General features: G+C 43.5%; 1 protein-coding gene across 1 annotated transcript in view; it reads left to right on the top strand.

The window, feature by feature from the left end:
* The first annotated feature begins 2696 nt into the window (after positions 1 to 2696).
* sdc3 (syndecan 3) overlaps positions 2697 to 14411 on the top strand; it is a 34665-nt gene continuing 22950 nt past the window's right edge. The window contains exon 1 of the mRNA XM_034124553.1: positions 2697 to 3260. Within this exon, the coding sequence (XP_033980444.1) occupies positions 3207 to 3260 (54 nt within the window). The 5' untranslated portion in view covers positions 2697 to 3206. The remainder of the gene's footprint in view (positions 3261 to 14411) is intronic.

Genomic DNA, 14411 nt, shown 5'->3' with positions numbered 1-14411 from the left:
TTAATAGGCCTGGCATCTTAGCATGGCAAGCAGCAAATGTAAGTGTACTATGATAATTATACTTCTGACATGAGTAATGACCCTAAAAAGAGATTAGGCATGAGGCAGAGCACAGCAATATGCATGCCAGTCGCTCTCTGCTCTTAAGTAGAGGATAGGTTGGCATGCAGTAAAATGAGTTGCTTTATATATCTGTAGTAAACAAACCAAATATTTATGATTCCAACATTCACACTACCAATAAAGCTACTAGGGATTATTTAGTCAAACAAAACTTAGAAAAGATGCAGAACTGTAATGTTTTGAACCATCAAAATGTGGAACAAGTTACTAATGAACCCTGGAAAAATATAAGACATGCTTTAAAAGCCTAAAAACACTGATGTTAAACTGAACACTAACTATTTCTTGTGTCTAAATGTTTACATTTGTACAGGTCTTTTGTATGCCAGGAAGCTAATGGGGATCCAAATAAAGGATTCCCAGACTTTACTGCAGGGTGGGGTCGGGTGTTTTTTAAATCATACCATCCCTCATGTGGTTTTCTAATTGTATATTCTAAAGAAACATGAGGACAAAACAAATCCTGCCCTCACTTGTCCAGCTTTTGTTTGGAGCATAGGTGGGAACAGCCAGGATGTTACTTTGAAAACAGGGCAGTTTGGGTGTGATGATAGCAGTAATCCCATGGCTTTGTTGATTTCTTAAAGAGGATAACAATAATAAACCCTTCAGGATGTGAGGACTGAGGGTGCATTACCTGCAGTGATTTTAAACCCTGAAACTAAACTCAAGCTGCTGTTTTATGGATTACCAAACCTGTTAAAACAGCTGTGACTACCCCCGGGCTCTGACCCTCAGTGACCCCCGACGCCTGTGTTTGTAATTATGTTTGTGGCACTTTGATTCATTGCAAAGTAAACACAACCTTATCCTGGGTTATTACTGCTCTTGTCTTTTTTAACATGATGCAAATTCCTATATATATTAGTGTGAAACAGGGTGTCAATACAAGTCAAACAGACGATAAAAGATAACTTTCAAGCTCAATTAAAAAGCAGTTGTAGCGTGTCAGTTGTTGAATTAGCTAACATATGTCCATCAATTTAAGTTATCAGGTTTTAGTTTAAATGCTTCGATTTTGATTGGAACCTTTTCAATTACAGATGGTGCCTTTAAACAATGATTACATGCTATTGTTTTCCCTTGTAACTGTCCTTGAGCAGTAGGGAATTGAGGGTCAAATAAAACATAACTAAACAGAGTTTATTTTCTTTTTTTGCTAAGCCCTAGCTTTGAAACCACACTTTTTAAAAAGCCTCCATTGGTCTGAAATCACTATGTGTGCGGGGCAAACATTAAACAGGAAGTTGACCCTGCAGCCATGAGGTGAGGAAAACGATTTATAAGCTTTTGCTGGTTTTCTTCTTAAGGTCATAACATACAATAGCTTGTGTAGCAGCACCCAACCCTTTGATGGGACCTGAATATGATGTACTACTGCACGAAATCAGTAAAAAATAGAGTGTTGTCTATTTTTGGTGGTTTTTAATTTGTCAGGCATGGTTTGGGGGAATTAGCACAGAGCTAAAAAGCTTTGCTAATGGTGAAAATGAACAACATTGCAATAGAGAACAATGGTGTTGGCTCTACATTAGTGGTTTCCAAACTATTTATATGTTCAGAACCCTAACCTAACCCTCCAGCAAAATGCTCATGCACTATCTGGCTTTGCTAGGTGTTTTTGCTAGCTGTTAACTCTAAGTTTAGCCTTGTCCTCTTAACCTACCTCTAACTAATCCTGAGTAATCTACTGCAATAGACTGGCACTAGTGAGACAGGAGGAAAGATGCAGGAAGACTAAACAAAATAAAAAACAAACATAAATAAAACACAAGTAGAGGAGTGAGGACAGGTTGAATGAGGGAACCAATTGAGTACAGGGAGAAAGAGGAAGCAGGAAATACAAGTTCAAGATGTGGGATTTTTCAGAACCTTTCATATGCAGGTTCTTATAATATTCTAACAAAACCCAATGTTGCCAGATAAATGGCAGCGAAAAAAATACATGTCCTCTTCAAATGAGTAGGTTAGGTTAGGTATGATCTACAGTGGGCTATTACAAAAATGAGGTGTTGGGCAATTTGTTTTTATTTATTTTTTACTCAAGGCTGATATTCCTAAACTGTCCCTGAGCTTAACTGCACGGTTGCTAGGCGACACAAGTAGGCTACAGTGCCTATAAATATTAATTATTGTTAGTACGACAGGTGTGAGCTCATCTGGGAGTGTTTTCAAACGCATTGACCGTGACTCAGCCAATCACAGCGAAGCACCGGAGCTGAGCCGTAAAGGTGTGTAAAGACGGCGGGCAGCCAACCGGAAGCACCTGAGCGCGAAACACCTGTGTGTGTGTGTGTGTGTGTGTGTGTGTGTGTGTGTGTGTGTGTGTGTGTGTGTGTGTGTGTGTGTGTGTGTGTGTGTGTGTGTGTGTGTGTGTGTGTGTGTGTGTGTGTGTGTGTGTGTGTGTGTGTGTGTGTGTGTGTGTGTGTGAGAGAGATGGGGCTGCGGGTGCCGAAATGAGCTGCAGGGGGCATCCTCGTCCTGGCTGGCGGAGATCCCCTATTTATCTCAATACACACACACACACACACACACACACACACACATTTATGCGCTCTTTCTCTCTCTCAAACACACACACCCCTCCTTCTGCCAGACTCCCAGGCCAAGCAGCGTCGCCATACGGAACATCCTGCCCTCAACGGAGAGGGGGAGGAGAGAGAGAGAGAGAGAGAGAGAGAGCTGAGTGTGAGAACAGGGACAGGGAGAGAGAGGCTGTGTGTGTGTGTGTTGAGAGAGAGAGAGAGAAAGAGAGAAGAGAGAGAGAGAGAGAGAGGAGCTCTGGCGTCTCCTGGTAGTAAATCTATCAGGTCTCGAGCACAAAAACTCACAGGAACAGAAAGAGAACAGGGAGAAGACGCCTCGCGGATATCTGCATGCTCTCCTGGTTACCTGCAGCAGCTGCACGTGAAGCCTTGGAATAAATCCCCCGACTAGAAGGAAGGATGGTCGCGCGGACGGGCTGCGCGCTCTGAAGTTGGACAGACTACCGAGACATCGACAGCAGCTTTTCCTCCCCCCCACCTCCCCGAACCCCGTGAAGGCAGCAGCGGCACCGCGAGGCTGTGCCCGCGCACCCCATCATGAAGCTGCCCTGGCTACTGCCGCTCGCGGCTCTGCTCGCTCACACCGCCACGGTAAGCACGAGCGTCAAATCCTTTGTTAACCGGGGAGCCCGTGCGTACACAGGAGCATTTTTGTACATGCTTATGTGTGTGTGCGCGCGCGCGTGTGTGTGTGTGTGTGTGTGTGTGTGTGGGGTGCGCTGCGCGCTGCGCTGCGCTGCGCTATCTCCAGTGAGACGGTGACGGCGGGTGATCGGTAGGAAATCCTGCACTCGACCTACTTATCAGCCCATGGTGGCGACCGTGACTCCCGGCTGCACCCCCACCCCCAGATCTCACACACACACACACACACCACACACACACACACACACACACACACACACACACACACACGTCTTTGTGTCTCAGTGTTGGGGTTTAATGTGTCCCCTTGAGTCGGGTGGTGTGTGTCTGTAATTAGCGGGTTATCTCTAATTGAGCTTGATTGCGGGTCTTTGTGCGATGCTTCGGTATGTGGTGTCTGTCACCAGCTCACATCCTGCCGTTAATTTGGGGGGCTCCAGTCCTACTGCGGCTTAAACGACTTTATTACCGGGTATGGTCGCACTGTAGGACGTGTGTGTGTGTGTGTGTGTCTGGGAGGGGGGGGGGGGTGTGTGATGTCCGATCTCCAACCTGTAAAGTGCACGCTCCCTTAACTGCGGCCTCATTGTCCGGATGACAGTATCCGACCAGGGGCATCCTCCCCGCTGTAATGTGTGTGTGAGTTTTTGTGTGTGTGTGCAGCAGTTTGTGGTGAAAAGTGGGTGGGGTAACGAGGACGTTAACGGCGATGCGGTGTGCGAACGAAGGCTTGGTTTGAATGATGTCATCGGGAATCGCGAAGAGGGAAGCTGATCACACACACACACACACACACACACACACACACACACACACACACACACACACACACACACACACACACCTCTTCCCTGGCACCATCAACGCCGAGCTTCACTCGCACCCCCCTTATAACACGCCCACACCTTCCGTTACCGATGAATCCAGATTTATCCCATGAGGAGGAGGAGGAGGAGGAGGGTGGAAGCTCATTGAATCATTGAGAGAAAAGGAAGCAAGCTCCAAAAATAGCTTTGCTTTAAAGGGGACCTATCATGCAAAATCCACTTTTTCATGTCTTTTATACATAAACATGTCTGAAAATGAGCTGATCAGATTTTGGTCACTTTATGATGTCATGACGATTTTTTGGCTTGTGTAATTAGCCAATAACCAACCAAGGTAACAGCCCCCCCCCCCCCCACCTTATCTACTGAATCTCCTCCCCAAACATAACTTTTTCAGGAATATGCACCATGTCAGCACAGCAGGAGTTAAATCAAACTAGATTTTGAAACAGGACATGGACACAATCACATAAAAATGCAGCACCCCGTGGTTGATTTGGTTGTTAATGGTGTTTGAATAACTTCAAGAACAAATCCAATCTACTTGCAGTGAACCTTAATGTGCCCTCGAGGTCGGTTGCCTCAGGCCAGTTGATTGAGTCGCCCCCTTATTTATTTAGCCTCGTCTTCATTCTTCTGCCTTGACACAATGTTTGTATTGTCAACATCTTCGAGTTCCTTTGTGCTGCTTCTTCTGCTCTCTGATGCCCTCTGGTTTTGTCAGGGGTTTTCAACACTTCACACACACAGATTATTACCGGGTCAGTCTGTTACAATCTCTGCCAGAGATCTGTGCCTAATCTGTCTTTAAGTGTGTGAACGGTGCCAGGTGTGACACATATATACACATGCACACACACAAACACACACTCACAAATACAGCTGGTTAGGAGTGCACAGAGGGATTCAGGTTGTGCTCACCTTGGTAACACACACACAGGTCAACAGTCTAATAATTGCAAGACTAACCTCAAGAAACCCGCGGCTTGAACACACACACACACACACACACACACACACACACACACACACAGGGTCACATGCATTTGCTGACAAAATCTTTCTTTAGATGCCTCTTGGCTCGAATCCAGCAGACTTGTGCGTGTGTGTGTTTGTGTGTGTGTTTCCTCTGATGACTGATCCCTGGTGTCGTGTCGGCGGGGGTATATCCTGTTATCAGAGTTGTGACATCATATCCGGGCGACTATATTTTACATGGGAGACCAATTTTCCCACAGACATCTGTTGTGTCCCATAGATAGCTAGTGTATGTGTGTGTGTGTGTGTGTGTGTGTGTGTTTGCATCCATCTGCCTTCATGAGAGCCTGACTGTCCATCTGTCTGTGTGTGGGCTCAAAAATAGTGAATCTTCACTGCCAAAAACTTGTTCTCGCCAGCCTTCGCTCCTTGAAAAGTGTGTGAGTGTGTGTGTGTGTGGCGGAAAAGCGTTGTGTTCTCGCGGATCATGTTCAACTCATGCAATGAATCAGTGTGTTGTGCCTCCAATAGCTGACAAAGCCCCCCATAGAGAGACGAAGAAAGAGAGAAGGAGCAAGAAAGAGGAAAAAATAGCCCGAGCGAGGCGGATTGAGGGAGAGTGAGGAATGTGAGAGGCAATTTGACACAGGAAGTGGGTCCTTCTCACCCTCCTGGAGGACAAAGTCCCCTCACACACACACACACACACCAGCTAGCAGGTAGAAAGCACTCCTGGTGTGGAGGAGGTATTTCAGGTGTGTGTGTGTGAAAGGATGGGTGAGGGTCACCTTCCAGTGGACGGAGGAAATGAAAAGGATCTAGGTTCATATCCGGAGCTGCATTCAAAAGGTCGACGTCTGGAAGTGAGCGTAGACGGAGAGAATAATGATAGCCTTCAATGAGAAATAACATCCCTGCACCCTTTTCTCCTCCCTTTTGGGTGTTTGTGTGTGTGTGGTGGAAGTGTACACATGCTGCTCGCTCAAATCTGAAAGCATTTTCTTATCACATTGGAAGGACCGGCGTGGCGCATTTGACAGAAATGAGTTTTTCTTTCTCATGGAAAAAGTTTTACAGTCCGAATCAACTCGACAAAGCAATGGAATTTCCCATTTACTATTAGACTGATAACAGCGTGTATGGACAGAGAAAACCTGACTTCACAATACCGTTTATTTCTGTGTCCTGCTTTTGGGAGCTCAGCATTCACTCTCTAACTAAAAGCTCAGCCATGGATAGAAAACCATCAATTTGAGTGAGGATAAAACAGAGGCCATCATACTTTGCCCCAGAGGGATCTCAAAGACCTTGCAGCAGTCCCTGTAACCTTTAACATCTAATGTCAAACTGCATACTGATAAATTAGGTGTCACAGTTAGGCGTTACATTATTCCTGAGGTCAGACATCTTTCATGTTATGCTAAGACATTAGTCCATGTTTTATAGACTATATTATTGTCATTTCTTATATTCCTTGCTTAGCTTTGGCGCTGCAGCTTGTTTGCAGAAGCTTCAAAATGAGGTAGTCTGTCTGCCTCCAAAGACAAAGTGCAGGCAGCTCATTAGCCAGTGTTGGCCTCTCGCCCCTGGCTACCATTGCAGTTATTTTAGTCATTAAGTGTAAGGCACTACATGGTGAAGCCACACAGTAATGTGAAGTCCACTAGATATTCAACTTTGTCCAAAAGTTTGGAAATACTCAGTAAATAGTTTAAGGGTTATAGTAAATAGTTAAAAACTTAAAGCCAATTTGTGAACTAGAACTTTATCTATTTGTTATGTCCTCTCTTGTGATAATTGACAGGGCCTGATATGAAATTAGTTGAAAATAGCCCCCCCTTCAGCAGCTAAAAGACTGAAATGCTATGATAAATGTCACAGTGACCATTTTACTGCAGAACCTTTAGAGCCTAGAAGGCCACATGTTCATTGAAGCGCTCCTGGGATGGTCCAACTTCCTGAGCTGGGAGTTTGTTCTTTCAAGTCCTGTGAGTTTAAAGTCGTCATGTAGAAAGAAATTGAGGCTAAAAGACATGTTGTATTTTATGCAAAGCGTTTAAACAACATGTGGATGTTGCTGTTTTTCAAGTCTTGTTTTGACTTGAGGGGGTATTCGACCAAACATGAATGCAGCGCATATCTTGCAATGTTTACAAAAGTTAAATATAGTCTGCCCGTTGATTCCGATCCAGACCCCTGGCCCAAACCTCACCATTCGACCAAGATGAATGAAAATCAGGCCAGTCGTTTTTCTATAATCCCGCTGACAAGCAATCCAGACAGGAACTATTATTTCTTTAGGCAGTTTCTTTAGGCAGTTGGTAAGAAACCATTGAGATGATGATACTTCTTAACTTTAAATAAGGATTGTAAATATAGCTATTTTAATTGTTAAAAGAGTGTTTTTACCTTGTAGTTTTGGTACCTTTACATGGATAAAGGTGCTGAATGTTTCTTTCAACCTGGAAAGGTGCCATATAACAGTTTGTTGGCTGAGGTGCAACATTGTTGTACTTTCTAGTCTGTGTGAATCTCAGTTCACACTGCCAGTCGCAGTTTAGAAAGTACCTGCTTTTCTTCAATCACTTGGCTCCACAACATTGTGCAACTCTAAACTTTCCCTGTGGAATTTGCTCCAGTCATCCCACGTATTAGAAAATAATTCAGATATAGCCTGAATTCATCCAGCTGGAAACTCTGGCTCCTCACATCACGACCCGTAACACACACACAAGTGCAGACTTGCTTTGCTCACATATATGCACCGATGCACATTAACATTAAAGTCCTGAATATCTTACACACACTCGCAGTGTGAATAGTCGCGCTGTTCTGCAGCAGTTTTGTTGATTCAGAGGGAGACGGAGAACGCTGGAGGTGTTTTAGGTAGGTCAAAACAGGCTGGAAACTCAGCTCGTGTCTCCCTCGCAGTAATTGGGCAGCGCTGTGCAGACATACTTGCATACATATTCTCTAGAGAGGGGGGTTAGATGAATGTAGAGAGAAGAGGAGGGAGGGAGGGAGAGGAGAGGAGAGGAGAGGAGAGGAATGGAAAAAGGGAGTTGTGCAGACCACATGATAATGAGAAGGAGTGGAGGAAATAAAATGGAGAGAGGTAAGGATGGAAAAAGGTGATGGGGATGCTAGATAGCAGAAGTGGAGGAAAGACGAGATGGAAACAGATGAGTGATCAAAAAAAAAAAAAAAGGGGAAGCCAAGGGGAGGACGGGACCATGAGTGGGAGGTATGAGGGGGGGGGGGGAAGATGTATTGGGACGTGGAGACGGAGAACGAGGGAGGGAATGGGGGCCGGATGATTAGGGTGGAGCGAACGCCAGAAGAAAGATGGAGATTGAGGGACGCAGACAGAGCCGGGATGGAGGGAGGGATGTCGAGTTAGAAAGGGTGGGGGAGGGAGGCGTGTGCTGCTCATTCCCAGGAGACCGAGCTCTACCTGCTTTCCGCTGCCGTCGCCATGACAACCAGCATGGCTGCCGCTGTCACAGCTTTATCGCCCGTTTCCCCCCTCCCTCCCTCCCTCCATACTTCCCCCTTTTTTCTGTCTTTTTCTCTTTCATTCTGTTTCGTCTCAGGTTTTCTTTTCAAGTAACCTCTATTGCTCCTCTCATTCATACATTTTCTCTCATTCTCTTTTCCTCTCATTCTCATTGTCTCAATTTGATGCTGCTCTTTTCCTTCTTTCATCCCCTCTTCTCCGTCTGTTCCACTACAATAAATGCACAAAATATAGAAGTAGAGAGACGGCAGTTGTGTTTAACTTTTACAGCAGTGTGTGTGTGTGTGTTTGTTGAAACGCAGGACTCTAAATTAGAGAGCATAAAAGCAGCACTGGCTTCAAAAACCACAAAGCATTCTGGGATTTCTGTGTGTCAGAGCTTTTTCGCTATAAATGAAAACCTAAAAAACAGGGCGCCTCCTTCCCACTAACAAACGTGTGTGTGTGTGTGTGTGTGTGTGTGTGTGTGTGTGTGTGTGTGTGTGTGTGTGTGTGTGTGTGTGTGTGTGTGTGTGTGTGTGTGTGTGTGTGTGTGTGTGTGTGTGTGTGTGTGTGTGTGTGTGTGTGTGTGTGTGTGTGTGTGTGTGTCAAAATAAGAATCACAGAAGCAGTACACCAGCATTTAAACGCTGCTAAAATGGTGTTGTCACTTCCCACTCATTTTACACACATTTAATGTATGCATTGGTACTCACGTTCCTCCAGTGGTGTAAAGTAACTAAGTAGATTTACTCAAGTATAGAACTGAACTACAATTTTGAGAGACTTGTACCTTACTTGTTTGACTACTTTGTACTTCTACCCCACTATTTATTTGCGTACATTTATTTAATACATTTAGTTACTTTGCAGAGTTGGATTAATGATGTGAAATATAATCAACACTCAAATAAGAGTATTCCTACACTGTGGTACTTCTACTTTTACCTAAGCTGATCTGAGTACTTCTCCCACCTCTATGTTCCTCACACATTTCCCTAACGATGGTGTATTTCGCTTAACGAAGGGCCGGATGGGCGGGTCATGCAGATCTGAAACCCAGTGGGGTCCAATGGGACAGCTGGAATGTATTTCCTGTCAGGGGGCTGATAAGAGCCGGCCTTCACACTCCTGATCGGACCCCGGGTGTTGTCGCTGTGAGGCAGCATCTCCATCTCCCTCTCCATCTGTTGCCCTGTTTGTTTTTTAACAGTAATTACGTCAGCAAGTGTTCAGTTACTCCGTTCTGTCACTTGAACTTTTATTGAACCTTTTTGTGGGCTAGTTCAATGTGAAAAGTCTGTGTTATAACTGTTTTTGAGTTGGTCATCACAACGTTATTCATGAATGTGCCTTCTTGATGATGGAGATAGTGGTTGGACAAAGGTCTATGACATTCTCCCAAGCATTTATTCATATCACATGGTTTTCATCTGCAGAGGTCTCGCTGGTTGTCATTGAGATGGAAGTCATTTTGAAAGAGAAAATGCTACTCATCCTCTGGTTCCTTCTTCTAAAATGGGTGTTTTTGCTGGTTTTCATACTCTTTAAAAAAAAACACAATATGTGAATACTACATCTAGGCATTTTTGTTTTACAAATTACACCTTCTGGACTAAACCAATATAAGAAAGATAATCATCAGATTGATCATTATTTGCAGACCAAGATTGTTTTTGTCAAAGAATGTAAATCACCAAGAATTTTGATAGTCAACTAATTGTTTAACATATTCATATTTTTGCGAAGTTTGTCAAACATATGAACCCTGGTGAAGGACTTTTAAGGTGTCAATACACTTGTAGTGTCCCCAGTATGACTGCTGTCATCACTTACTTAATAATAAAACCATAACAAAAGGCCAAAAAAGATCCAACCATTCTCTGCTAGCAGCTTATTTATGATGTATTGCTCTTATCTGATTTATATCTTTGTAAATTGTCACTTTGGGGCTATGGGAACTTGTATTGACTATTTTTCACAATTTATAAACTAATCATCCATGGACACTTGACAGATATTGATTTGGCCATAAAATAATTTCATTTATGTTCAGCTGGGCTGCTTTTCTGTGATATATATATTACAAATGATAAAAGCCTTGGAGCAAGGCTGTAGCTTTTGCTCCAGTCGGCCACTAACAACATGAAATCTGTTCAAGGAACTTGTTTCCTCGGCCGCATGTCATTGGTGTGGAGACGTTTTCGACTGCCTCTGGCTGGAAAAGCTATCACTGTTCCTCTGGGAGCCCATCTTTGAAAATGGCCACTGAAAGCCAGCTAAGTTTGTTTGCACTTAATGCTGGTAGAGAGTGCCTGTAAATGAAGACACAGTGGGAGATAGAGAGGCGTTGTCCTGGGGGATTTCTCCAAGGTCCTGCAGGAAGAGGTAAAGATTAAGTAAAATAGGAGCAACGTCAAGCCAAATGTAAATAGCAGAGATTTTATATGCGTTAAAATGTAAATGGTTTATGGTGATACATTTGTGAAAGTACTTTACTTCACAGCTCTGGGTCTCCAGGGGTGTTGGTGGTTGCAGTAAAAGAGGCTCAGGCCAGCAGCTTAGGTACAACAGCCAGTGAATCACAGTCAGATGTTCCAAGATGCATCCATGCACATGATTGCGTATATAAATGTTTTGTCATCTAATTTGTCAGCTTCTCAATTTGCCTTGTCTTTGATCCGTCAGCGCCACAGTTTCTATTTTCCAACCCGATCTTCATGTCATCTTTTCCTCTGATAACGATTTGATTCACAGATATCAATTTCTGATGTATTGCATCAAGGCAGAAATATAATTAATTACAGTTTTATTTTTGATATTAACTTGGTCTTATCTGTGGGCATTTCATCATCATTTCGTCAGGATTCACACTGTGGCAGACGTGTACTTGTTTGCATACTGATGTGTACAACGTGTGTATTTTGCCTAAGTGGTCACCGGCTGCTCACTTTTAATAGGATGGACACGGGAAGTGAGTATTTATAGATCCGGCCTTCAAGCTCCAAATCAGGAGGGAGCTTCCTGAGTGGTGCACAGAAGGGGGAACTTTTTTTTATAGGTGTGTGTTTTTTACATGTTTACATGTTGGACTGGAGGCAGAGGAGGCGAAGGAGGAGCACAGGGAGGCCACTTGTGCGAAAGAGAGGAACGAGAAACACTGTGTGCGAAAGGCATGTGACTGTGTATGTGTGCGTTTGAATTATTTAGCCCAACGTCCCGACAGAGGAGTGAACGAGGTCAGAAGCTCATTGCTGCAACGTTTTTCCTCTCTCCATCAATCCATCTCTACACCCTCCACCACCAGCACTCCTCCTCCTCCTCCTCTTCCTCCTCCTCCTGCTCCGTCACTGCAGAGCCCCCCTTTTATTCTGCCGGTCGTAATAAACAGGAACTTACTAACAAAAGGCTTCCCACATGTTAGTCATGTCCCGTCAATTATGGGAAAGTCATGGGGGAAGAACATCGATCCAATTAAATGCAGACACTGAAACCCGCTGTGTGAGTGTGTGTGTGTGTGCGTGCGTGTGTTTGTGTGGACTTTCAAGTAAACCTTTGAACCTCAGTGCTTTAAAGGGCTCTTTCAAAGACCTTTGCAGTTTGAATGAGCCCTTGAAGCTAATGAGCTGTGTGTGCGTGTGAGTAGAAGAGGGGAAAAGTGTGTGTGGTTGGTTGGGAGGGTAGGGATTCTGTAATATTGCTTGGTGGTTTCTGCAGCTTCTCTTTCCCATAGGGTATTTCTATAAACTCCTCCAAACAACACACACACACACACACACACACACTCGCACACGTCTGCGGCAGCAGGTGATTCCTTATAATCTTTAATTCCAACAGTTGTGGATTAGCTCTAATCTTAGCCAGCAGAGACCCAGGTCTGAAAGGCTGACTGACACTGAGAGAGTGTGTGTGTCCTCGAGTGTATTGTTTATTAAGCCGTATGTGTGACATGATAATTGTTTCCTGTGTTGCAGTGTTTGTCTGACAGGACATGATATGAGTGTGGCAGACTGACAGGTCGCACAACAATGAAACATTAGAGAAAACAGGAGGAGGTGTTGATGGAGGAAAGGCTTGACTTCTTTTGACCTTTTCCAACTGTCACTCACACTAAATGTGAGTTGTAAGTTGTATTAACTTGCGTTACGGTTCGCATTTAGGGCGGCTAATGATGATTTTAAGTATTGATTAATCTTCTAATTATTTTCTTGATGAAGGGTTTAATCACAAAGTGTAATAAATGCCCAAGAGTCCAAGAGTGTGAAAATATGTCTTGCTTTTCTGTCTCAAAAATAAACATCCTCAGTTTATATTGTTAAGAAAAGACACAAAGCCGTTTTTTCACCAATCTGATACTTTTTTCAGAACCTTACTTTTGGAAATAAAAACCCCCAAAAGAAGCTCAAATATTAATTTCTGCTTAAACCAAGAAGCACTCGTACTATATTTTTGCCTGAATAAAATACAATTGGGCTGAAACTTATGATGAATATATACTTTTTTAACAAATAATCTATTAGTTATTCTATAAAATAGTAATTACCATTTCTAAGTCCCCATGGTAATGTCCCGAAAATCCTCATAATTGATGAGATGAAACGATGAGATGATTTATAAATGACAAAAGATTCATCGTTTTTCTACATAGAAAAAGTATTGCTTTGGCTAGCTCTGGCGCATTTACAGCAATACTTTATATCGTGCACTGTCACTGTTAAGTAAACTAATAACAAAGAAGAAAATAGTTGTCGGTTTTATGCTGTTCAAGTACTTAAGGCTGACTTATGATTCAGTCAAAACCAACATGTGCTGAGGTTAAATATGTTTAGATCCAAGAAGATTTAAGGATGAATTTATCCTGACTCGTCTCCAGTCCTTTAGTTTGTCTTTTGAAATCAGAGCAGTTTTTCCTCTCTTGGTGCTACAGTATCAAAATAGTATTGAGGTTTTGGCATCATGGTATCCCAGCGGTAAAGAGGCACACTACAGCCTGTGACCCCGGTTTTATTATTTTTTGTTGTTGGTGCACATCATTCCCCTTTTCTATCCTCTTGCGCCCCAGTCTTGAGGTTCAGTACCCAACCTTAATCAGTATAAGAAATATTTTGCTTCGCAATCATGGAGAAAATAAATGGTACCTTTACACTTGACAGCTTTTGGAAATTGTTCTAATCTAATCTTCCCCCCAAAAATGAACAAAGCAGAAAAGGTGTGGCGACAGATTTGAAGGTGATTAGATTTTGTGTGGAGACGGAGGGAGGGGAGATTTGAAGGGAATGACGGGGGGGGAATAAGGTCAGAGGCAATCACAGACAGACTGATATTAAAGGAGGGGTGGTGGCTACAGTGCAGCAGAGGAATAGAAACAGCAGATTGAATTGAAGAATAAAACACAGCAGACATGGAGAAGAAAAGGAGGCGAGACATAAAATAATTTGTGAAATATGTAAAAGTGCTAAAAGGATATGAGTAGCTCATCAGAAAAAAATAGTTTGAGATGAAAAGGGAGGGCTTTAGGTAGAAATGATGAAAGAGCGGAGAAGCTGACGAGGAAGAAAAAGGAAAATTAAAGGGAGACGGATTGGTAGCAGCAAAGAGAGAGAGACACTGTGGTTAAGGCCGGCCTGTAAAGAGCTTAGCAGCTGAGACGGATTGCATAGAGGGAACAACCTGGACAGGATTACAGAGACGGAAGAGAGAGGAGGGCAAGATAGTATCATAACCCATATATCTCCCTGTCGTCCAGTTACACGTTTCCACTGGTTAACTGCAACACTAACAACCGTCGCCACTCAC

The sequence above is a fragment of the Trematomus bernacchii genome, unplaced genomic scaffold (assembly GCF_902827165.1).
Source record: "Trematomus bernacchii unplaced genomic scaffold, fTreBer1.1, whole genome shotgun sequence".
NCBI lineage: Eukaryota > Metazoa > Chordata > Actinopteri > Perciformes > Nototheniidae > Trematomus > Trematomus bernacchii.
Note: the sequence above shows the minus strand (reverse complement) of the source record. Positions and strands in the feature narration are given on the sequence as shown.